General features: G+C 43.9%; 1 protein-coding gene and 1 long non-coding RNA gene across 2 annotated transcripts in view; both read right to left on the bottom strand.

Annotated features, from left to right (window-relative positions):
• Positions 1-5,912, bottom strand: part of LOC107146367 — a 28,500-nt gene extending 22,588 nt beyond the window's left edge. Inside the window, exon 1 of the long non-coding RNA XR_001504028.2 lies at positions 5,615-5,912. This is a non-coding gene — a long non-coding RNA (uncharacterized LOC107146367). The remainder of the gene's footprint in view (positions 1-5,614) is intronic.
• Positions 5,913-7,976: 2,064 nt separating this feature from the next.
• Positions 7,977-23,869, bottom strand: Srd5a1 (steroid 5 alpha-reductase 1). The gene is made up of 6 exons (XM_048813974.1): positions 23,732-23,869; positions 23,356-23,380; positions 22,553-22,719; positions 19,992-20,093; positions 14,567-14,717; positions 7,977-10,352 (listed from the first exon to the last, which is right to left on the bottom strand). The coding sequence occupies exons 1-6, from the start codon at positions 23,742-23,744 to the stop codon at positions 10,286-10,288; spliced, it is 525 nt and encodes a 174-aa protein (XP_048669931.1). The 5' UTR covers positions 23,745-23,869; the 3' UTR covers positions 7,977-10,285.
• Between the last annotated feature and the right edge of the window lie 1,168 nt (positions 23,870-25,037).

Raw genomic sequence — 25,037 nt, 5'->3', positions numbered from 1 at the left:
ATAAACTTTTCCTCCTCTACAATTGTACTAGTTGGGTCTTTTAGTCACAGCAGTAAGAAAACTGACTAAAACAACTGCCTCTATAGTGTCCCAGAGATTTTGATATGTTGCATTGCTATTCTCATTTACCACTATTTTTTAAAATTTCATCCCTGATTTCTTCTGCTCTTCATCCATTAGTCAATAGCATATTATTTAGCCTTCAGTTGTCAGAGTAGCTTCTAGCTTTTATTTTATTGTTGATTTCTAACTTAATTCCATTATGATCTGATAGGATGTAAAGTATTGTCTCTATTTTTTTGTATTTGCTAAGAGTTGCCTTATGGCCTAAGATATGGTCTATTTTAGAGAAGGATCCATGTGCTGCTGAGGAGAAAGTGTGTTCAATCATTGATGGATGAAATATTCTAAATATGTCTGTTGAGTCTAGATTATTATTATTGTATTTTTTAGTTTTATAGCTTCTTTATCTAGTTTTTATTTGGAGGATCTATCCAGTGGTGATAGAAGTGGTTAAAGTCACCCAGTATTATTGTGTTGTGGTCTATTTGCGTCTTGAAATTGAGAAATGTTTGTTTGATGTACATAAATGCTCCATTATTGGGGCATACATATTTACGATTGTTGTGTCTCATTGATATATAATTCCCTTATACAGTATGAAACATCCTTCTTTGTCCCTTCTGATTAACTTTGGCTTGAAGTCCACTTTATCTGATAAGAGGATAGAAACCCTTGCTTGTTTATGAGATTCATGTTCATGTTATGTTTTTTTCACATCCTTTTACTTTTAGTCTGTTGATGTCTTTGCCTATGAGGTGAGTCTCTTGGAGACAGCATATTGTTGGGTCTTGTTTTTTAATCCAATTTTACCAGGTTATTTCTTTTGATTGATGAGTTTAGGCCTTTTACATTCAATGTTATTATTGAGATATGATTTTTGTTCCTTACAATTTTGATTTATTTCTGTTTTTTAAATTTGAATTTGTTTCTCCATCGATTCACTGATATTTTAGTGTAGTTACTCCCTTTGCTGGTTTTCAATTTTATTTTTCATTTCTTCTTCAAGAAATATCTTATCAAGTATGTTCTATAGTGCAGCTTTGCTAGTTGTGAATGCTTCTAAATTTTGTTTATCATGGAAGGTTTTTATTGCATTATTAATTCTGAAGCTTTATTTTTATGGGTATAGAATTCTTGTCTAGCACCCATTTTCTTTCAGAGCTTGGGATATATTATTCTAAGGCCTCCTAGCTTTGAGGATCTGGAATGAGAGATCAGCTGAGATCCAGATGGGTTTTCCTCTAAATGTTACCTGTCATTTTTCTCTGGAAGCCTTTAAAAAAATTCTATCCTTATTTTGTATGTTAGGCATTTTCATAATACTGTGCCTTGGTGTGGATTTGTTGTAATTTTGATATTTGGGGTCCTGTAAGCCTTCTGTATTTGATTTTCCATTTCATTCTTCAGGATTAGGATTTTTTGACATTATTTCATTGAGAAATTTTGTTTGTATCTCTGAGCCTTCATCTATCCCGATAAATCTTAAATTTGGTCTTTTCAGGTTATCCCATAATTCTTGGAAGTTCTGTTTGTGATTTCTTAACATCTTTTCTCCATGGTCAACTTTGTTTTCAAGATTATATATTTTGTCATCATTGTCTGAAACTGTCTTCTAAGTGATTAGTCTGCTGGTGATGCTTTCAATTATTTTAATCATTTATTGATTTCTTCATTTTGAGGATTTATGATTTTTTTCAGACTCTCTCTTTATTAAAGTGACATTTCACACCATGCATTTTCTCTCTGATTTCACTCCTTCCTTTACCTCACAGATCAGTTTAACTGTACATTCTAAACTACTTCTCTTATATTTCTTCCACTGTCATGCTGATGGATTCTGTTTTTGGAGTATTTTGGTTTGTTTTGGGCTATTTGTTCTCTTGCTTTTTCATGTTGTTTTTGTGTCTACCCATTTAACAGTATGGATCTGAAGGAATAGAGTTTCTGCCCTGTGGATTTATATTGTCTCTAAATTTTCCAATACCTTACTCTTCACAGGAGACAAATAATAACGACATCCAGTGCAAAAATATAAAACATTAAACCAGATAGTTCCTACTATGATGCCTACAATATTAATTATCACAATCAACAGAAATGATATGATCAGTTATTGTCCACAATTAAAACAGCAAGTGTGCAAAAGGGTTTATAATTTCAGATTGTATACAGGGAAAGAACAGAAGTGACATAGGATGAGATGATTATGAGGGAGAAGGAGAGAAGATAGAGGCAAAAATTAAAGGAGGAGTGCAAGAGAGAACAATATAGATTGGCTGTTAGTGGAAGAAATGAGAGAAGGAGAATTAGGGGAACAGGTAAAAGAAAAAAATATATATATGTATATACATTAAAACTAAAATATACTAATAAAACATCTCAAACATCCTATTCCTCAAAAAACTTACCCATGAAAAATAACTGGCTTCAAAAATGCTAGAAATGAGACAAAAGACAAATATGAGTATGTATAAATGTCCATGTACTCTTAAGGTCACAATTAAATAGAGAAAAAGAAAAAAGAGGAAAAAGAATCTCAATAAAAAGCTAAAGAATTCTTTCATTTGGAGTTCAGAAAATTTTCAGCAGTTTTAGGTGGGGTTATCTGGAATATGATCCTCCACCCTCTGGATTGCTGGAGGGAGAGAGGTAATCTGGTAGGGGGAATTCCTTGAAGAAGGGTTCAGGCTTAGGTGGGCTACAGGATCTTCGCTGAATGCCAACTGGTCTGGAGATTTTAAATCAGCACACGTCCAGGGCTCAGTTATTGCCAGTTCATGCTGGAAAACTGTACCCCAGGATCTCCCTTGGGTTCCACTCACGTGGTGGAAGAGCCAATTCTAGAATAGTCCCTGACGTCACCTGTGGCCCCCACATTTCCTGGTCTGGGGTTCAGTCTCCAAACTCCCTCCCTCCCCTGCCCTTCGGAATTCACAGCCAGATGTGTCTCTCCCAGCTGGTCCTGCAAGCAGATGGATTGGAGGGGGAGGGGGAGAGTTGCGTGGGTTTCCATGACTAGTTGTCTCCTGTGTAAAACTCTCTCCAAGTTTAATTTCCCCTTGGTCACTTAAGCACACTCTATGTCATGCAGGAGTGGGCTCCCTCAGCGGCTGGCCCCTGTGCTGCAGCTGCACAATGCTTCCGTCCTTTGTCCTCTGCATGCTGCCTGGGGACATGGTGGTTTCTGTCCTGCACAAGGATATTGTGCTGCACACCTTTCAGTTTAATTGTGCAATGTCTTTGATCTCTAAATGCTCCCCTCCAAAGTGCCTCAGGATTCTTAAAAAATGGGTTCCTTTAATTCCTTTATCCCTCCACTTTGCTCAGAGAGGGACCTCACTGGCTGGTGCTTCTGGCCTGGCGTTGGCAGCTGCTGTGACTCTGGAGATTTCTTCCTTATTTTATTATATACAAATTCTATATCCCTGATTTGCTAGTGACTCCCCAAGAACAGAGACTGGGTGTGGTAGCATATGCCTGTAATCCCAGTGGCTCGGGAGGCTGAGGTAGGAAGATCGAAAGTTCAAAGCCAGCTTCAGCAAAAACAAGGCACTAAGCTACTCAATGAGACCCTGTCTCTAAATAAAATACAAAATAGGGCTGGGATGTAGCTCAGGGGTCAAGTACCCCTGAGTTCAATCCCTGGTACCAAAAACATAAAAAATAAAAATAAAAAAGAACATCGCACAGTGCTGACCATATGTACAGTAGGCAGCCTTTTCAGATTGGTTTCTTTCACTTAGCAGTTTGCACTTAGTTCTGGCTTACCTTTTCCTAGCTTAGTATCTCTGTTGTATGGAGGTATCACAGTCTCTTCGCCCAACTCTGTTGTATTGGAGCACGTTCCCCTTGCTTCCCCTTGTTGCCAATTTTGAGAGTTTGCAGGTTTTTATGTGAATATGTTTTCAACTCCTTTGTGTAAACCTAAAAGCTCACTGTTGGATCAACTGATAAGACTACGTTTAGTTTTGTAATTAAAGAATTGCCAGAATGTCTTCTCACATGGCTTTACCATTGTGCATTCTGACAGCTGTAAATCAAATTTCCACTGCTCCACATCCTCACCAGCAGTCTTTGCACTCGCTGTGTTTGATTTTGGCCATTTTTACAGGTGTATTGTGGAATCTCCTTGTTGCTTCAGTTTGCACCTCCTAGTGATCTGTGACATTGAGCATCTTTCATATGCTTGCCTCTCAGTTCCGTTTTTCCCCACCCCCCTACCATGGGTTTACTGGAGATGTTTCTTATTCCAAGTAAAAAGAACTGGCTTATTGTTATGGGAGAAATAGTTCTAGACTGATTGGGCCAAATATTCCCTTAACACATCTTTCACAATTGACAGGGAAAGAGACCAATGGCAAGCATCATTTCCTTTTTTAGATGCTTTCAATGAGGCAGCACAATGAATGATAGAATAAGAGGAGTAATTGATGCCCTCCCAGAGGATCTGAGTTGGGAATGGTGTTTTCCCAGCTACATGCAGTCTTTGAGGACAGATTTTACAGTTTTGAAATGGGGAAAATAGTCAGCCCCAGCTGTTGAATACTTTGCAGTGAGCTAGACACTAATTAACTGGAGATATTTTCAGTCCTGCCTCTCAAATGTACTTTAGGCCAGATCAGCTAAATTTTAAGAAAGCAAGGGAATCAATATCTCATTGAGAGAACCAACTTGTTTTAAATCTCTTAGACGGAAGCAGTTAAATTTAGTGTCTGTACAGTATGTATTAAGACAGAGGAAATAACATGTATCTTAAGGTGACACCTCAGTGAGGATGCAAAGACCAGTGACAGAAATGTACCTCTTCTAGCTCTCATCAGATAATTTATAAACATAAATTCCAATGCTGAGTAGTACTCCAGTGCATGATGTCCCATGGTTTGTGACAATTTGCCACTCATCCATTGATGCTCAATCTCTCTGAATTTATAACGTTTTTTAAAAAAACATCCCTTTTGTTCTTGAGGTGATGTTTTTACCTAGAGGCATTCATTTTTCTTTCTTGAGGTCAACTTTGGAAGTATCCAGTGATTCTTGGTCACAATTCACCAGAAAAGGTGAGCAGGGGACCACGTGACCCCAAGCTTCCCTGAAGTGTGAGGCAGAAGGTAACCAGACATTATGGAGCATGATCCTTGAAGACCAGCGTAGAGACTATTTCTCCCTGGGATGCCAACCTCTAGTTCTTGCTGGAAAGACCTGCTGGCCTCTGCCCTCCTTGCTCTCTCCTGGGAATGAGGTTATAGCTAATTTCTGGGCTTCATATGTGTTCAACCCCAGAGATGCAAAGGCCCCAGCATACTGTTTTCCAACCCCTAGGAAAGAAGTGAGAGCACTCAGTGGAGAGGGTTTGGATGTTCCCTTACTCATCTGCTCCTGGCGGGCAGCAGGCGGAATCAATGGAGGGCCACCCTGAGCCTCCACGCAGGGAGGATATATGGGCTGGGGTACCTGCCCACTACGCAGGTGGAGTTTTCCAGATGTTTGATGAGTACATTCCTTTACCACCAAGTCCACTCTGCTGTTATTGAGTCACCTTAATAATCCTCACCTGAAGGCTGGAGACAAAGGGAGTGGCCAGCTCCCCTCTCCACTTCCTTTCTTCCTGCATTCTTTAGGGGTCTGGACCAAGCAGCTTTCCCAGGCACCGGCTAGTGTTCACCCCAACGGTGTGTTCTTTGTGGGAAGCAGGAACTGACACCCGACTGGCCTTCGTTCTGAGATGCCATTTCCCTTTCGTCCCTGTCAGCCCAGGTAGGACCTCCCATGCTAGCAGGCCCACAGCCTCCCTGGTCCTCTGCCCAGCTCTGTCAGTCCCCAGCCCACGTGTGCTGAGGCTCCATGGCAGGGGGCACTCTCTTTCTCCTTAAGGACTGTCTCCCTGCTCTTTAATTCTTATTTTTTTAAATGATTAAATCAGGAACATATCATTGGCATTTTTAATATGTATTTTTCTAGTTGTTGATAGACCTTTATTTTATTTATCCATTTATTTATATGTGGTGCCGAGAATTGAACCCCGTGCCTCACACATGCCAGGCAAGTGCTCTACCACTAAGCCACAACCCCTCTTTAATTCTTTTGTAGTGATTTTAACAGGGGTCAGATGAGGAGAGGGGAGTAAGAGCATATACTGAGTTCATCATATTGAACTGGAAGCTCTCAAGGGTACCTCTAAAAATATAAGAGCCAGTACTATGAGGTTTGTTTTTTTTAAAGGAAGTCTCCTTTCCAAATAATTATTAGATGGTAAACAAAAGGAGTTCCAAACAATAATTAAAAAAAAAAAAAACAGAAAACAAGATAAAAGAATAGTGATTAGCCGAAGAATTTGAGCTAACTTATTAAATTGCAAAGCCCATCTATTATTTTATTAGAGACAACGAAAACAAATGACATTTAAAAACTTCCAAGACAAGCAAGGAAATATCAGATGAATACCAGCTGAATTTGTCTATCAAAAAAAGAAATATGGCAATATTCTTATCAATGTAGAATTCAAGCCACGATACATTGAACAGGAAGATGATTTTGAGTTGATAACAGTTATAGTGTATCAGGTAGGAAGTTCTGCAAAGCAACAGCTTCAAATCATAAAACAGAAAGCATTAGAAATGCAAGGAAAATCAGATGTGGAGGAAAAATAAGACTGTAGAGAATTTTAAAAAATATGTCTGTATTAATAAACAAGAACAAACAGTACACACTTAAGTGGGTTGTGTCATTGTTATAAAATGTGACTACTGTTTTGTTTTGTTTTTTTAATAGTAAATGCTTTATTTTTACTATCCTCACCCTCTCACCTAAATTATGCCATGGCATAGATAAGTCACAGTCAGGGCTAATTCCTAATTTGGCAAAAGAGTATAATTAATATGAACAGTCTTAATACAAATAAAATTAGCATTTATTAGGATCTTATGGTATGTTAGGCATTAGTCTAAAGACATTAAACATTAAAACTGTTCAGAGGTTTTAATTTTTTCATTACATAAAAAAATTGACATCGGAGAAGTGAATTCTCCTAGATCACCAATTTAGTAGTTAGTTGAGCCCACATTTGAAAATAGGTTCAATAAAATGTGACTATTCTTTAAGGAATAAAGGAAAACTCAAAACCCACAAAGAAGAATACTTACAGAAAATAATCTCTACTCCATTTGCACATGAGAAAACGAAGAACAAAAAAAACCTAAATAAAATCCCCCAGATGGGTAAAAGGTTAAAAAAAAAAAATCATTCTAAAGTTATTATCCTGAGAAAACTTGTGGCTCAAAGAAAATTTAACAAGTAAAACTGGACATTACTTAGGGTAAGAACTATAAGCACATTATTGAACTTTAGGAAATACAGTATTGCTTATAAGAAATACACAGTCTTAAAACAAAAAAAAAAAAATGTGATTCCTAAGAAAAACAAACACAAACCTCAAAACCAGAACAAATGCAGTACCTCTTCAGAGCAGTTCTGGGTGGAACAGAAGCACCCATCCCAAATTAGGACCGTGATGAAGAGAAAGCAGAAACTGAAAAAAATAAAGACACGCAGAGGCAATTGCCATAATATGGTTAGCTTAGACTAAAAGAAGAGGGCAACTCTGAAAATCGAATGAGAAAATAATCCACTAGATTAGACAACAAAATGGACATGTTCCAGTTTTCCATTGCCTTTGGAACTGCTGTGAAGCCCTCATCCACATTTCTGGTCTGCATGGAGGGCGTCTGAAAATCTTGAAAGAAATAAGCATTTTTTTATTAAAAAAAAAAAAAAAAAAAGAAGAGGCAAAGAGGGCTGAGGATATAGCTCAGTTGGTAAAGAGCTTGCCTTGCATGCACAAGGCCCTGGGTTGGGTCCCCAGCACCACACACACACACACACACACACACACACACAAAGGGCAAAGACACCAATGGTTAAAGTAGAAACAAGACTTTATAATCATCCTAAAATAAGAGTGCTCAAAACAGTAATCTCAAAAAAGCCACTCCTGGTGAAATCACATAAGAATCTTGACAATCCATCTAATATTCAATATTGTTCTCCAAGTTTTCATTAGCAGAAGCAAATGACAGTGAAACTAACAGTTTCATATGTTGCAAAACATGATTAATATATCTGTGAACGATTATGATGGCAACACTGGAAATCCTGAGAAATAGAAAAATGAAAGGAAAAATGGACTATATAATTTCAGTAGCATAGCTAACAAATATATTAGTTTTAGTTCATCCTAAAAAATATACCACTGATCAATTCTCATTCACAGGAAACAAAATCAAATGTGTAAAAATAAAACCTTAACAAAAATGCACCAGGACGTGCTTTTGTTGAATGATGCCGTTCCACAGTTTACTGAGGGGGAAGGCCCACCTGGCACTAGGAAACAGAGCCGGCAGATTTCAGGGCTGAAACTAACTCGATCCTTCAGACTAACAACCAAGTCTAACACACACAACTGGACTTTTAGCTGTCACTTTACTCATCTCCTTAATGATGCAAGCTACAATTTCAGGAAAAAGCGGGCAGTGACATGTAAGAAGGACAGGATTTCTTCTTGAGTTAATCATTCACCTACTGGGTCTGGGAAGGGGGCGGCAGCATCCAACCCGTGGCTAACCTAGACTTTTGTACCCACAAGTCATTCAATAAAAAGGAGACATCCCTGGTGCCTACCTGTCAACCCAACCACTCAGAAGGCCAAGAAAGGAGGACTGCAAGTTCCAGGCCAGGCTGGGTGCCTTCGCAAGCTCCCTTCTCCAAGTAAAAAGCAGAAAGGGCTGGGCACGTAGCTCAGCGGTAGATCACCTCTGGGTTCCATCCCCGGTACCCAGGGGGCGGGGAAGCACCAACTGAGTAAACCTAACAGTGAGCACCTCTGGGTCTGAGTCAAGCACCTTCGCCCATCAGGTACACCTCCCGGAACACACCCGCTCGGATCAATGAAGACTAGCTCACATTCCAGTGTTCCTGAGGATATCCAGAATATTTATTGCTTTAGGGTTTCACGCAATTATTTGGACAGAAAAAGGGCAGAAGTTTATCTAACAACAAAATTCCCCTGCAAAAACACTGCTTTTTGTTAAAGTGAAACAGCCACACCATGAAGTTTTCTGTCGACTCTAGAACCACGAGAGACTACCACCCACCGCGCAGAGGAAGCGCTGTCTGTGGGGATGCCGAGAAGGGCGCGCCCGGCGCTGAAGGCCAGCTGAGCCGACCAGGACCAGCCACGGGGCAAAACAGCCTCTTCAGCACCACATCCTCCAGCTGCCGCTGGCCTCTGCATCAGTGAGGCTGAAGCATCCAGCGGGAGGGACCTTGCGGCTGTGTTCATGGATTCTCACAAAGTCGCGGAGGGATTCAGGGTACTCCGAGATGGAGCTTTTGCTTCAAAATCTGTACTTAGGCAGTTGACACCTCTAACTCCTGTCATTTGTCTCCATGTATCCTTGGGCGCATCAGAATTAAACTGTTTCAAGATTCTGTTGTGTTATATTAAGAGATAAAGAAAAAAAGGGCCTTAGAAAATTCCAGTTCTTTCCAGACTAAAGGAAAAAAAGAGCCATGGAGCACGCTGGAGGCACCTGGGCAGTGTGCAAGGCTGCCCGAGGCTGAGTGGCTGCCCCCGGCACACCTTCGCCTCCATTTGCTCTTGTGGAGCAGCCCCTGCACCGCCCTGCGCTGCTGAAGCTGGGCTGGAACAAGCGCCAGATGCCAGGGCGCAGCCTTAGTGACCTCGCTCCCCGCTGTCCCCACGGGCAGTGACTGTGCAGCTGGAACCCGGGCCTCTCAGGTCTAAGTGTGCAGACAGCATTTCCCCTTGGAGGGGGCTGGGGAGGGTCGGTCCACACTGCCCCTGACCTTGAACCCATCAACACAGGGAGGTGCAGAAGGGACAGTGAAACCCGCTGCCCCTGAGAAGCCATCGAAGACAGCTGCACGTTCTGGTCTTACACACATTAAGCCCAAAGAGGGAAAGCGGTGACTGAGCAGTTATCAGCATTAGTTCAGAAGTCCTGAGCTGGAGCGCAGCCCGATCCTTCAACTTGGATTTCAGTTTGATTAGCTTATAATTAGGCAGATCACAAGGGTATGAGGAAAAATCCAGCGTATCATAAAAACAACAAAAAAGCAGGGGAATTAAGGAGATGCACATTTATAAGGTCCCCAGAAAAACACCACTGAGAACTTCCAGTTGAAGATGATTTCATTGATAACATATTCAAAGCAAAAATGGGATTATAATTTTTCTGAACTTTGGATAATCTTCAAACTTCTCGAGATACCACCTAAGAAAAAAGAAAAAGAACATCATTTGGTCCCTTAAACGTTTCACAACTAGTAAAAGCGATATCTTTCATTATTAAGAAATACTGAGACTTAAAAAATCATAATAAGGACCTTGGCATTTCAAATACAGATTAGTTTCATCAGTATCATGAAGTCAGACATATCTGAAGTGTGGTCCAGAGGTGACTTGTGCAATAATCTTTCCACTGGGAAGGAACTGACCAGCATACCGGTACTGCACGGACTTGGGGCAGTGGGGCAGATGCTCGGTTGTCCCTTCAGGTGACCTTGACACCAGGTCTGAAGAGAGGGCAGCCAGCCAGTGCCAGGTCCTTGGGCAGCTCTTAGGAAGGACTCAGGATAAACTGGGAAAAGGGAATTGGTGTGGTCTGTAACTAACCCTGTGCTCAAAACAAACAATATTTCCAGTTTTGATATAAATTTTATCAACACAGGCATACTCATTCATTTGGAGGTAAAAGCCAGTTGGGAAGGCTAGCAAATAAACAGATGTAAGGCTGGATGTGGTGATGTGTGCTCATAGTCCCAGGACTCGGAGTTGGAAGAAGAGGATCCCTGAGCACAGGAGTCTGAGCCCAGCCCAGCAACAGCAAGACCCTCATCTAAAAATATGTTTGTTTTTTTCCCCCCGTCAAAATAGAGACATTATCAGAGAAAGGAGTTCCCATATGCAGCCAAAATCATGATGGTGTCGCTAGGTTGCAGAGTTGCAGGGAGGTGTTCGTCAGCAGGGAAAGGAAAAGGAAAACAGGAACACTCAAGGGAGAAAGGAGGGTGGGTCCTCTGGAGGACGGGTGAGGCACCTCTCCTGACCTCCAGTTCATGGGGGTCTGGGGAAGTTTCCAGACGGCTCCGCCCAAGCCCACCTCTTGACTTCTGACAGCTGGACTGCCCCTGGTGTCCCCAGTCCCCACTGCAGTTTCACTCACAATGGGCAGATTTTAGTGTCACAATGGCAGGCTAAAGATCCAAGACTACTCTGGGGCACCTTGGCCCTGCTGATGGGTTCTAACTGGAACTTGCTTCATAGATTTTTGTGGCTGAGGGGCTGTGCTTGAGTCCTGGAATCTGGTCTGTGTAAAGGTCACAAAAGTCCCCCTCCAGGGTAACTGCGCTCTTCTCATCATCAGCGAGGAGTCTCTAGGGCCCTTGTGTCTCCCGCATAGCAGGCTATTTGCTGAGGAATGTGGCTTATCCCACTGGAGCCAGGCAGGGCCAGAGGGGTCTCAAGCAAGTTCCCCTCAAAATCAGCAAGTGGGGTCAGCTCAGTAGGCCTGGGCCAAAGAACCACCCCCAACCTCACATTCCCCCACACAGGTCTCTCTGCCACCTATTAATGGGAAGCATTTAGCTTTTTGTTAATGTGGCAGAAACACATGAAGACAATGGCCTGAAAGTGACCCAGCAGAATCCTGCCAGTTTACACAAATTGAACTCTGTAACCCACGAAGATAGACCTCAACATGTCCGACTGCCACATTTACTTTCCCATGCTGGTCCATGTATCCAAAAGGTACAAGATAAGAACAATTCTGAGACGTTGTTCAGTCCCCAATAGAACAAGTGTCACCTCCTTGGCAGGAGGCCCAGTGACAACAGCCTTTCCAGCTGTATAGGTCAGGGATGACCTTGATGATGATCCTGGATGACGAGGTGTCCGCTTTTCAATGAGGCCGTGAATAACAAAGTGGCAAATATGAGGAAGCACATCCTGGACAATGCACCTGTCATTGACTGAAGGCCCCCACAGGTCTGCAGGGGTCCGGCCATTCACCATGTTCCTAAGAGCCGCCCCATGAGATGCCTGCACAGGGCACTCCCAGAAAAGACCGTGAGCTCCTCTCTCCTAGGGGTTGAGTGCGGAAGGTGACACAGTGGCCCTCAAAGGGCAAAGGCAGGGCAAACAGGACAGCATGCGTTAGCAGCACGTCACCAAGTCACCAATGCCAGCATCCCTGCCCCCAGCTGAAGCTGTGAAGACTCCTTCCCCCGTGCTGCCGCAGGCCAGGCTCCTCCAGAGGCCAAAGGGGCCCTGAGAGGTCACAGCGGCTTTGCTGCCAGACAGCTGGGATGCACTTCACAGAAACCACCAAACAGGAGTAAGACAGGCTTTGTTAGGTGAGGTCACATGTTAAGGCTTATAAAATGTGACCATGTAGAGATTTTTTAAAAGTGGCAAACAGCATGACTTCTTTTTCTTTGCCTAGCATTAGCTGGTGACTTATAGGACCCTGAACAGGGCTGACTTTGACATCTGCCTTGAATTCATTACTTTTCAGTCTGAACTAATGTTCCATGGCCTTTGCGTTGAAACCCAAATAGGCCACCTAACCAAGGGATGCCCACCCGCTACATTATTTATTTTTTGTGGGGCTGGGGACTGCTCATTACTTTTGGATTATGCTAAACCTGAGATCATTCTTCAAATTATTCTTGAGAGCAGTTCTTGTTTTCATGACTCCCAGTTCAGTGCTCCCAATTACTCTCCCATGTCTTCCTGGGTGGGCTTAGCTCTGAGGTCACTGAGTGATTAGCAAATGTTTTTCAGGCTTCACAAACCATGCTTCCTGCATTTGAGTCTGATGAACGGAGGCTGTGGGATTAGGTGAGCCTTTTGTAAATATGTGGTTGTCTGCCCTTGTTTTTTCTAAAGCATTACCCCATCATCCATAGTGTCTCAAAGATGTACTGAATTAGTTTTTTAAAGTGAAATTAGTTTTTTAAAGTGACATTAAATATAACACATAGATTAGCATTTTTTTTTTTTTTAACTTCAGTAGGGTTATTCCTGGCTGGCCTCAAGTTCAAGCAAAATGACATGCCTGTACCAAGCCCACCATGTCACAGAAAGCTGCAGATGGTGACCATCTGCACAGTCCTCTGCTAAGCATAGCTGCTCCAGGCTGGGGAAAGAGATAACCACTTCCTTAGAATTCCCTTAAGTTTCACCCTAAAGTGAGAGTATTTGTCAGCAACCCACCACAGCTGATCCAGTGTTCCTGACCTACAAATTGACTGTCAACACAATATTTATGAATTTAAATACCAGTTGTCTTAGTTAAAATTTCATTGTTATCCAACATTGTTTCTAGAACATTACAATAAATATAGTACAAGAAATAGCTCCATGGAGTGCTTTCTTCTGAAATCAACTTGATGGTTTAATTAGTTGAGCTTACTGGATTGTTTTTAAAAGGTTAGCTTTTATTTTGTCCTTAGCTAATGAGCCCAACATTTCTGAACATAAAAAACTGATTAAATTTTTAGGATTTTAAAAATGATTTCACACTGATAGGAATTTAAACAGCAAATGAATGACAAAGAGACCTTTTGCAACACAGGACTCTAAAAAGAACACATTTGGGTTTTCATTAAAAGAGGTTTTCATCTGGGGAGTGGGATTATTTATTTTCCATTTCTATTGGCTTCATATTCAAATATGGAGAAAGATTCTCCTGCTCCATCTTCCTCTGAAAAAACTTCCTTATGACAGACATGGCAAGCTCTTGTTCAATCTTCCCCTGATCCAATCTTAAAAAGTGTCAGTGTTATTACATTAGTTTTTATTACAAGAAACAAACCTTTATTTGCTTTTTCATACCAAATATTGCAAATGTAAAGAACAGCCTGTTCCCCTGGAGGTGATGACAGCCACAAGCGGGGCCCTGGGAGGTCCCTGGCCCTGGGCACCCTAGAGCCGCAGAATGGGTACCAGGCTAGCTGCCTCCCTGTCACTGATGTGACCTGAAACCTGGCTTTCTTTTGCTCATTTTCTAAGACTTTGCTAGGTGTATTTAGTAACATTGGACCAAGCCTTCCACTGATGAATGCAGGCTGTGGGACTAGGTGAGCCTTTTGTAAATATGTTGTTGTCTGCCCACATTCTTGATTTTATTCTGTGTTTCCACCTCAGATCTCTGAATCACCTGCTTGGCATTGAACTTGACCATGGATTCCAGCACCACAAGCTCAAAGAGGCTGCGCTGATGTAGATCCGATGATTCCTCATGCTGAGCCACACAGCAGGCGTGGTTCCTGTGGTGGTGCGTGGTTTTATCCGTGGTTAGCTAAAGTAAGGCACACACTGGGACTCGCAATGCAAGTGAGCATAACACTTCAAAAATCCAACCTGAAATTGTTACACTAAGATCAAAGAACAAATGAAAGATGGTAAAAGTGTTTTCAGACTTACTGGTGATGATTATTTGCTCTGGCCAATAAAATACAGAAGGTGAAGAGAGCAAACGCCCCACCTTGGAGGGACCAGCTGGCCAGCGCGAAGCCACACCACTCCACGGTTTCCCCAAAGTAGTTGGCTCCACTTACATATTCAAATAAGCCTCCTAGACAAAACAGACCAAAATAGTGCATTTATCACAACATAATACCACTCAAACGCTGACTTCAGAGACACTAGTGAATACTGACTCAGAGAATACAAGTTCAACTGTGGAAAAATACAATTTTTAAAGAACATGAAGCAACAAAACACACTCCACGTTACACTCCAGTGTTTCACACCGCAGCTTCCACGGTGCACTGCACACCTGCCTCAACGCCCGGCTACAGATCCACGGTTACACGGCCACACACCAACTGACCAGCTCAGCGTCAGGCTGACCATACCCGGGCAGCACGGGGACACAACGACCCAGCGTATCAAGGAAGATGTCTCTAGAACCCTTGACCAACAGTGACGAAATGGTCACCTTCGGGGAGTTTTGCTCCTTCACTTATCCAATCTTCACAAACACATGGTCTCCATCACAGTGGTCCTGCTGTGGGTGCTCAGCAGCCCCTCCCCCTTCACGACCACAAACCCCAGTGTGACCAACAGGAGAACCTGCAGCACAGACAGGGCCAGGGGGCCCTGGGGTGCAGATGGGAGGGCAGTCACAGAGACTGGCAGGGAACAGGCTCACAGAAGGTGAAGGTCCACTCCAGGCTGCTGTGAGGGCTGGGCCAGAATTCACTGGGGACAGGAGCAATTGAGGTATGGAAAGGGGCCATAGCAAAGGCCCCGAGGCTGCAGAGCAATAGCTGTTCTCCACTCCAGGATATGAGGGAGGAGGCAGCAGGTCCAGTGGGGGCTGCTAGGGTGGGAGGAGGTGGGTGTGGCTGTGGCTGGTGACAATTTCAAGTGCACAAAACTGCTCAAAGATTTCACAGAGGCCTGGCTGACCTGCTCCCGACTCTTGCTCACCACTGTCTCCCAGGCTGTGAAGCAGCCATGGGTAGAATTTCCTTTAAAAAATGGGATCACCAATGGAGCTTTATTCAGCTGTAAAGAAAACTGAAATTATGGCATTTGCAGGAAAATAGAGACCATCATGTTAAGCAAAATAAGTCAAACTCAGAAGGTCAAGGGTCGTATGCTTTCTCTCATATGTGGAAGCTAGAGAAGGAAAAGGAAAAGAAAGATGGGTGTAGATGTCATGAAAATCAAGGGAAAATCAGTAGAGGAAAGGGGCTAAGGGGTAGGAGGCAGGAAGAGAGGGAGAGGTGCTAGGGAGTGATATTGCCCAAATTATATGGTTCTATTGTGTGCATGTACAAATATGTAACAACAAAGCCTATGATAGGTACAACTATAAGCACCAATAAATATGTGTAAAAAAAAAAACTGAAAAATTTGATCACACTGAAAGTCAACAGAAACTCCAGTGCTGTGTGGAGCCGTCATCTCTGGGCTCGCAACGACTGAATGTAGAGGGCCTGGCCAGGGACAGTCCATTCCTTCGAAAGAGGAATGGGTCTTGCTGAGCTGAGACAGAAAAATGCTTTGACAATTCTTACTCGAGGAAGGCAGTGAGGGCGTAAGTTGGTAACACTGTGCTCTTTACTTTTTGGTAAGCTTGAATACGTAATTTTAAAATAATGCCAATGTCTATTCACTAGTCTCTTGTGATAATTAAAATGTAAACTTATCAAATACAATACATGAAAATGTAACACGCTTGTCTAAAACCAGGGTGGCATGAGTGTCTGCAGAGGCGTAGCTGTTTTCTAAAGGTGTTTTCCCTCTGAGCTCTGGAGATCAGGGCCATCACACTTTCTTATTTACCTATTTCTGTAACTGCCTCCATTTTCTACATAGTTTTGTCATAATTGTATGTCTCTAATCGGCAGCTAAATCCCAGAGGTGGTTGGGCCTTGGCACCCCCTCTGTAAAAGCTACCTCACCTAAGGCAGCCAGCCCAGGCCAGGGCTAGAGGGGAGAATGGGACCAGACATCTCTGTCCACATTTTCATCAGTGACCTTTCCCTATAGATAACAATATATACAATTAGCTAAAACAAAACAAAACAAAACCCCATATATGGGGCTGGGGGGGTGTAGCTCAGTGATAGAGCACTTGCCTAGCCTGTGTGAGGCACTGGATTCAATTCTCAGTACCACCTACAAATAAATAAATAATAAAATCAAGGTCCACTGACAACTAAAGAATATATATTTTTAAAAGCCCCATAGCTGGGCATAGTAGCACATGTAATCCCAGCAGTTTGGGAGTCTGAGGCAGGAGGATGGTGAGTTCAAAGCCAGCCTCAGCAATTTAGTGAGGCCCAAAGCAACTCAGCAAGAGTTGTCTCTATATAAAATATAAAAATGGCTGGAGATGTGGCTCAGTGGTTGAATGTCCCCTTGGGTTCAATCCCTGGTACCAAAAAACAAAAACCCAAAAACCAAAAAAACAAAAACCAAAAACCCATGGATGCCAATCTGCTAAAAGTGTGCCCTTCACACACAGACGGCTTAAAGACAGCACACCGCAGCTGTCATGCCTACCCCACAGCACTTGTCCTCCGCCCTAGTGTAACCTGTATGTTCTGATGATGGGACACTTGGGCATCCTACCTGTGCTCTGCACTTGCTCTTAACCACTCACCTGTTCACCCTGTACCCTCCCTCCTTTAGCCTTGGCCAATGACACTACCATTAATAGGTCTGGAGAGTGTTTCTGAGAGCAGTTGTAGGTGGCACACCAGCCTGTCAGAGACTGCCACTGTGTCACATGGAGAAGCCTCCTGAATTTCCGTGAGCAAGGAGGTGATCAGTTACAAAGCCCTCATTCTAGGAGCTCCCAGAGCCCAGGGGTTCTGTCCCCTGCTCCCTGGCTTTCCCCTGGCACAAGACTTCCCTGCCACACTGTGGGCTCCTTCAGAGGTGTGCTTGTTTCCTTTATACAGTTTTCTTCGGTTAGTTTTAAACATACGTGTTCCTCCCAATGCTTCAGCTTGTCCATCCTCTAGTACGCACAGGACAGACAGGTCCCTCTTCCCACCTTCTGCAGCCATCGCGGAACACAGCTCACTTTTCATCCTGTTTCTTCACTTCTATCTTCTAAGTCCTTTCTGTGGTCTCTGGGTTTTGTTTTTGTTATTTTTTTGCTGTTCTGCTTTTCTTCGGGTGCCTCTTAATTTCAGGATTAGAAATAAAGAATCTTAAAGTGATATCTTCTGTAGGTTTTACGGGTTACCACTTGCTCTCCCCTACTGACTTGCAGCACCTCCTGCTGTCAGAAGCAGCCCAGTCTCTGCATCTCTGCCTCATCTGTGCTCAGAGCTGCGGTGGATGCCCAGAAAGTGCTGGCCAGGGACCAGAGGCAGCCCAAGGAGGAGGGCTTATTCCTCAATGCGGGAGGGAGGCTGGGCTGCGGGGACTGAGGCGCAGAGGTCATGAGCTTTGCCTGGGGACAGCAGGTTCTGCTGGTGCTCTCTGATCAACGGGCATCACCCCTGCAATTGTTTCATTCACATTTTGTAATCATGTCGGAAACTGTATTTTCACTATAGAATGTTTGCAAAGGTGGCGTGATTTTAGCTTTCCTGTTCTCCAGGTCTGAATATGTCTGATTAGAACATGAATTGGCCACTGGAGCAGGAGACAGAGGGAGGGGCCAGAGAAGTTTTTGTGGCACCTCTGCAGCTGTACATGGGCAAGTTCGGGGCTTCTCTGCAACCAGGGCACCTCTGGACCTCTCTACAACCAGCCTGGCTGGTCAGGACCCTCCCCTGGGATTCTGCCTTCTCTGGGGATGACCGCTCTCTGACACCAGGTTTCTCAAGTCGGCCACCTGCATGGCTTCTGGCATTTCCAGCATCTTTTCATTCTGACTCAGGGGCTTGTGGCATGTCCAATCTCAGTCTGACGCAGAGCACCTCCTCCTGAGTATGTGCACCACTTCTGAATTTGGGATCAAGGGTTCAGCACGTAGGGTGCAAGGGGAGGAGGGAAGGCACTGGCCAGCGGGCTCTGCCGCCTCCAGGGAAGGGCTCCTCAGAGAGCCACATGCGGGTGCTCTCTGCTCCCAAGCCCAGCACTCAGACAGGAAGTCTTCTCTCTGCCAGGCTGCACAGGTCGTCAGCAGCTAGTCAAGGACCCGAGAGATCTTCTCTTCTCTGCTTCCTCTGTAACAGGACTGCAGTTTCTGGAGGTTGGTCCTGCCGACTCCAGGCTGTCTGGGTCACAGTTTAAGGCATATTTACCTATGTTTTTCCCTTTTCCTTTTAGAAGCTCTCCTGGTTTCTTTGCATCTGCTCAGCCTTTTTTACAGTGGTTTACTCCTTACTCATTAGTGCTTCCCCCGCCTTCCTAAAACATCTCAAGCCCTCGATTTATAATCTGCACATATTAATTCTAAGGTGTGAGTCCTGTAGGCCTTCCAGGCTCTTCCTCACAGTGCTGAATCTCCTCGTGGTGCTGCAGCTTCTGAGTGCGTCTGCCCCTGGATCTGGGGAAGGTGGTGCGTTTGCTTTTGGAGCCTGAGTTGAAAGCAGGTCCCCTGGGGGTCATAGGCTTTTGATGGCCACATGTGTGAGTGCACCACTTCCCTAGGACAAAATGGACCTTAATTAAAGGCTTAAGGCTCTCAGACCACTGTAGGGCTGGGGACCTGGGCTAGCAGGAAGGCTGCCTGTTGGCCACGCGTTCTCAGGGTTCCTACACGTTGTTTTTTTCATTTTTGGTACTGAAGACCCAACCCAGGGGCACTTTATCTCTGAGCTACATTCCCCAGCCCTTTCTGTTTTTTACTTTTATATAGAATGTCACTAAGTGCTTAGGGCCTGGCTAAGTTGCTGAGGCTGGCTTTGAACTTGTGATCCTCCCATCTCAGCCTCCTGACTCATTGGAATTATAGGTGTGCCTCACCGTGACTGGCTGCTCTCACACATTCTGTGGGCTGCTATGTAGATTCTGGCATCCACTTAGGCTTTGTCCTCTCTTGATTACTTTCTTTTTTTCTAATATTACATTGATGCATTTTAAAAGATTTTTTTAAAAAAAGGACACACAAAATTCTAAGTCTTTTTCAGGGAGAGTGTCTGACAAGGAATCTATTTCTTCATATTGCTGGACACAGAAGCATCAGATGGTCCTGTGAGCTCTAAGTTCTTCCTCACCCTGTCTCCAAACACAGATGTTTCTTTGTACTTAGTAACCATACCCTTGGCCAGAGACACCTCTTCCACTATTCTAATGAAACAGTCAGAACAGTGACATGCACTGGGACACTTGCAGCTAACACACGCTGTGCCCTATTTACCAGAGCAGAGAAACCAAACGGCCGAGCATCATGTAGTGTGACTTCCAAACACCATCTCCCCTCAGCACTCACCCCTGGGAATCCGGTATCCAATCTCCCCGGGTTTTCTGAGGTTCCTCAGGATGTGATCTGAGTGGATGTTGATCAGCATGCCCAATAACCACAAGGCAAAACCTACAGAGAAAACCCACAAGATCCTTACCACGAATGAACTGCAAGACTTAAGAACCCCAGGCCGACTTGGCAGAGCTCAGCAGCCCTTCCGAGGGCCACTGTCAGCATGAGACACTGAGGTGCTGGCAGTGAGCTCCGCAGTGCTGCCGCCCGCTGTGCTGTGAGGGATCTGCTCTCCAACACTGATAACAAGGGTCTAGAAGAATCCTGTTGTCTCAATTCCACGATTACTTTATTTCTCTGTTGCTTAAACTGAAAGATGACTACTGCTTATGTGCATCCAACATTTAATTCCATTTGTAGGGATCGCAAAATCTTTGTATGAAATCTGAGAAAGTTGTAGAGTCAGGATGGAGTCACTTTTGTCAAATCCTAACAAAAGTAAGTAGTCAGTAGTCAGGAGGTCGTGGAGGAGGGAGTCTCACGCATGTGTGCCTGATAACAAGAACTACAAGACTCAACCACAGCCTCACACCGTGGCCACCCACCTTACACAGAAAGTACTTCAGCAAGGTCGCCGGCCCCAAACATCTGCTTAAGTGTGGACTGATGCCACCCTTGTTATTGATCCCTGTCCTCAAAGACACTGTTTCAAAATATCTTCTCAATCCTCCTCATTTTGCCCTGAAGTCTTCCCCCTGCCTTAACCTCCCTGAATGTACACGTGGTCTACAATGGCACACACATCCCAGTGCAGTGCTATCCCATCTGTAAGTATATGACACTGTTCTTCTGAGAATCTATGATTGCACTTAGGTGACAAATTCTTCAGGTTAACCACTTCTATTGTTCTAGAAAACTTGTTAGAATTTGATTATTACTTATTAGCCCTTAATTGTAACTATCAAGTATAACTAATTATCCATGTAATTTCATGAGGCTCCTTACAAAAAATAATTTTGTGAAAATATACATATACAAAAGAAGATAACCTAGTTTGTCCCCCACTGACACATTTTGTTTTCATTTTCAAATTCTTCTGTTTAGTGGTAGAGAAATCGAAGGGTTTGTCTACGACTGATCAGTGTCTCAGTTTGTAGACCAGCCTCAAAGGTGCCTTCAGGTGACCTGATCTGTGTGCAGAGCTACTTTAAATGATCCTTAAATTCACGGGTCAGGAGGATTGTTTTGCTTTTGTTGTTGGTCAAAAGTACCCAAACAATTCATCATAAAAACGATTCCTACAAGAATCTTAACTAAGTATTTAAAAACCTGTTTTTCTGTTAAGAAAAGAAATTCCCCTTCCTTTCATTCTTTCCTGCCCATTCTCAGGCCACTGCAGGGTGGGTGGTTGAAGTCACTGCTCGGCCATTTACTAGACAGAGGCCTGGACCAGCTGCTAACCTCTGGCCGTGTCTGCCTTGGAGGAAGGTGGGGAGGCACCGAGTGTATTCCCCACAGATCCCAAAAGCCTGTTCTTTTCTTCTGACTGTTGGTGCAGGAGAAAATCGGGTAATCGCGAAGCAGGTAGATCAGAAGTTCATAGTGCCATAGGACCCATGTGGTGAAGTCCAGCCTACCATGGAGGCCCCTATCCCTGGGGGTAGAGGATCCTGTAGCTTCTCATCCAAACTTCACCTTCCGGAGGAGGACATGGCCTTCTCCTTGTGCAATTCTCAGGACAATGAGGGCACTGCCCTTGGAATAAATTTTAATTCTTTGAAAAAATAAGACTGAGAAATGTGAAGGTGCTTTGTCGGCAACAAGGAATTATGTGAGCATTAGTTTTTATATTATTATAAATTCATACACAGAGAGAAATCAAAATGTAATCAGGTGAAGTTTGAAAATCTGATGGGCTGAGTGAAGGCTTGTGGCAGCCGCCATGGGGTGATGGCACCTGGCCTGTTACCACTTCTAAATGCTCCAGGACATGCTAAATAAGCGCTGGAAAAGCTCCCTTCCATACAAGACCCTGAGACTAAGCATTGCCTCTGCGCTTGCAAAGATTTTTGATTGCTAATGCTTTCTTTTTCACTTTTGCTCAGAATTTATAAAGCTAAAATTAGAAATTGAAAAATTCTAAAATGCATATTAATTCATATTAGTTGGTATACATTTTAAAAATTCAAAACTTCCCAACCCAAAAGTTGGCTTAAGCTAGAATACTCATAAAAGTCTACCTGCACTGTTGGAAGGTAACCCAGTCTGATTGCATCTCATGTGACAGGAGAAACAGTCGAGGGCTGGGTTAGGTTACACAGTCAGCCAGCCCCCAGGTCTCCCAGTCTGTCTGTTACTCACCACCAGCTTCCTGCTCCCTATGGGTCCTCATTCTGTGGAACACCTGTGCTTCAGTGCCTGTGGGGACAGGTGTCCTGCGTACGCGTCCCTTCCTACCCTCGAGTGGCTCTGGGGTAGCCTGACTTGCCCTCTGGCTGCTTTGGACTCCCTGCTACCCTCTCCCTTGGGGGTTCACTGGTGAAAAGGGAGGTAGAGCTGATCTCCTGGATGCTCACCTGTTAGAAAACGGGGCTGGGTGACCCAGTCGTCCGCATACACTGCATATTGGCTCAAGTATCTGCTTTGCAAGTAGCCATTATAGGTACAGAAAACAAACGCCATCGCCCATGAATACAGCAGTGTGGGCTTTCCTCCTCGAATCAGATATGGGAAAATCAAGGTGCTAAGGAAACAAAAACAAATTTAAAAAGAAATAAAAAACACCTTCTGCAATTCTGTTTAAATGGCTTGGCATTTTCATCTTGTCTTGGTTTTTCTTGGTTAACATCATCCTTAGTCACACTTGCATGGATGCACTCTGTGCCAAAGGCATGGAGTACATCATGGTAACTGAGAAGTCCACTGAGAGAACTGACCTGCTTTGGCAGTGTTCACCACAGTGCACGAGCTCAGGACTCTAGTCGTGCGTGCAGCATGTGGAACAGACACACTGAATTAGAGACAGGGAGGCCTCAGGAGGTTCTTAAGTTTTCCACTATCCTAAAACCATGGGCAGTTCTACTGGGCAACAGGATCTGGGCCACACTGCCATGTCATCCATCCCTGCTACCAGGGCTCCCTCCACCAAGCATGGAGCGCTGCAAGGCTTCCCAGCTACCTGGCAGGAGGACCTGTCACCATGTTTGAGCAGATAAAAGGAAAACTCAGTGTGAAGTAATCTGTTCCAGGTCACCAGGCTACTGAGAGGTTGAGTTCAAGTGCTAATCTGGCTGATTACACTGTTACAGCCCGCTGGCCTATAGACACCCTACTAGGGGGTTAAGGAGGGGCACAAAAGGATCAGGAATTAGAAACCCACCAAGAAAAGAGGACGCAAAATGTATTTTGTTGCTGAGAGCCACCGCTGAGTCTGTATGGCCCCTGGCATTTTGCCAACAGTATTGATTGACAGGCGAGGCATTACTATCCGCCTCTGCCGCAACTTTTGAGTTCTCGCACTATTTTGGAGTTCTCGTGGGGATTTCCGGGGATTCCCCGAGAGTTCCCATTGGTTGGGGAAGTGCAGGAGGAGGGATTTCGGGGGGAGATATTTCCGGCTGGGGGTTTCCTGGACAAGCCTCGTGGCGTTAGGGAGGATTCCCCGGGAGCTGTGTGAAGTGTTTTCCTGCAGTTTAAAAATAAAGTTTGTTCCTGCTTCAGTGGCTCGTGATTTGTGCCCAGCCAGACTGCGGCATTTTGTGTTTGCATTTTCTCTTAAATGTCAATGTGTCATATATCCAAAGAGAGCACGTCACTATAAATCTTACAGTCCTGAAAAGCAGATAGCAACTTCTGCCAGTAACTCTGACAACCTGATGCAACTGTCAAAATCCCTGAAAGGCAAAGATGAACAAAATTGGCCCAGAAGGAATACACTTGGATTGTCCCTCCAGGACATGGGAATTGTAAACCGCAAACTTTTGGTCAATATCTTCCAGTATGGCTCCAAATTCAGGCTGAAATCTGAACAAGTGGCAAATGCTGGCTGCACCTTGTGAAGGTGAGACCCAAGCCTCTCTCTATCTTCACACTCCTCTTCCTTACAGTCCTTCTCATTAGTACTGTAAATTACATGTACACATGTATACACATGTACACACAACACATAGAAACTGCACGTGTACATTTCTATTGCAGTTACGGGCAATGAACCCAGGGCCTTGTGCATGTTGGGTACTAACATGCATTTTAAATCTCATCACTAAAAATGTCTTCACACTCAGCCACCCTTGCCCACGGAACTGTGGGAAATGGCTATTACTGTTCTTTGAGAAAAGAAGGATTGACCAAGAAGATGGAAATCCCATAAGATGGAAACTATCTTTAAGGGAAATTATGAAGTACTTGGACTAACACGTACTTTATCCAGGCAATATGTCATAAGTCTATTTTCTGTTCTGATAACTAGCCAAAGATATAAAAAAAAAAAAATCAGTTCCCAGGGAGCTACAAAGAAATTCTATTTTCCAAGTAATCAGATTACGTATAAGATAAACTGTGACACTTTTCTCTGTTAACATTTCTATTTTCTCTCCTTTCCACATAAAGAATCAAGACTCAAATTTCACCCCATGGAATCTGCTAACCTCTGCATCCACAGGTTTGTAGACGGGTGTAAAGCGCTGAGCCAAGCGCCTTAAGAAAGAAGCTAGAGTTCTTTGATGCTTCAGTGGCCAGAACACCCTGCTATCTGTCTCTTGCAGGCTGAGTTTGACAGCATAGGCACAACGTAAAAGTGCTTCTAAGTTCCTGATACATCTTCCTAATGGTTTCTGATCTTACACTAAGTGCTGTTTTTCACACTTCAAAACTGTTACCATCATCACTGTTTCACAGATCAGGATACAAGGCTCAGAGGCACCACTCCAGCTGACTGGGTTATGAGAGTCTTAACCTCATCAGTGCACTAAGCTCCCCTAGGATTAACTGGGTGGAACAGAAGGCAAGCAGGTGCCTGGAGGAGGTGGGTCCCTGGGGATGTGCCTTTGGGGTTATATTTTG

The sequence above is a fragment of the Marmota marmota genome, unplaced genomic scaffold (assembly GCF_001458135.2).
Source record: "Marmota marmota marmota unplaced genomic scaffold, marMar, whole genome shotgun sequence".
NCBI classification, from domain to species: domain Eukaryota; kingdom Metazoa; phylum Chordata; class Mammalia; order Rodentia; family Sciuridae; genus Marmota; species Marmota marmota.
Note: the sequence above shows the minus strand (reverse complement) of the source record. Positions and strands in the feature narration are given on the sequence as shown.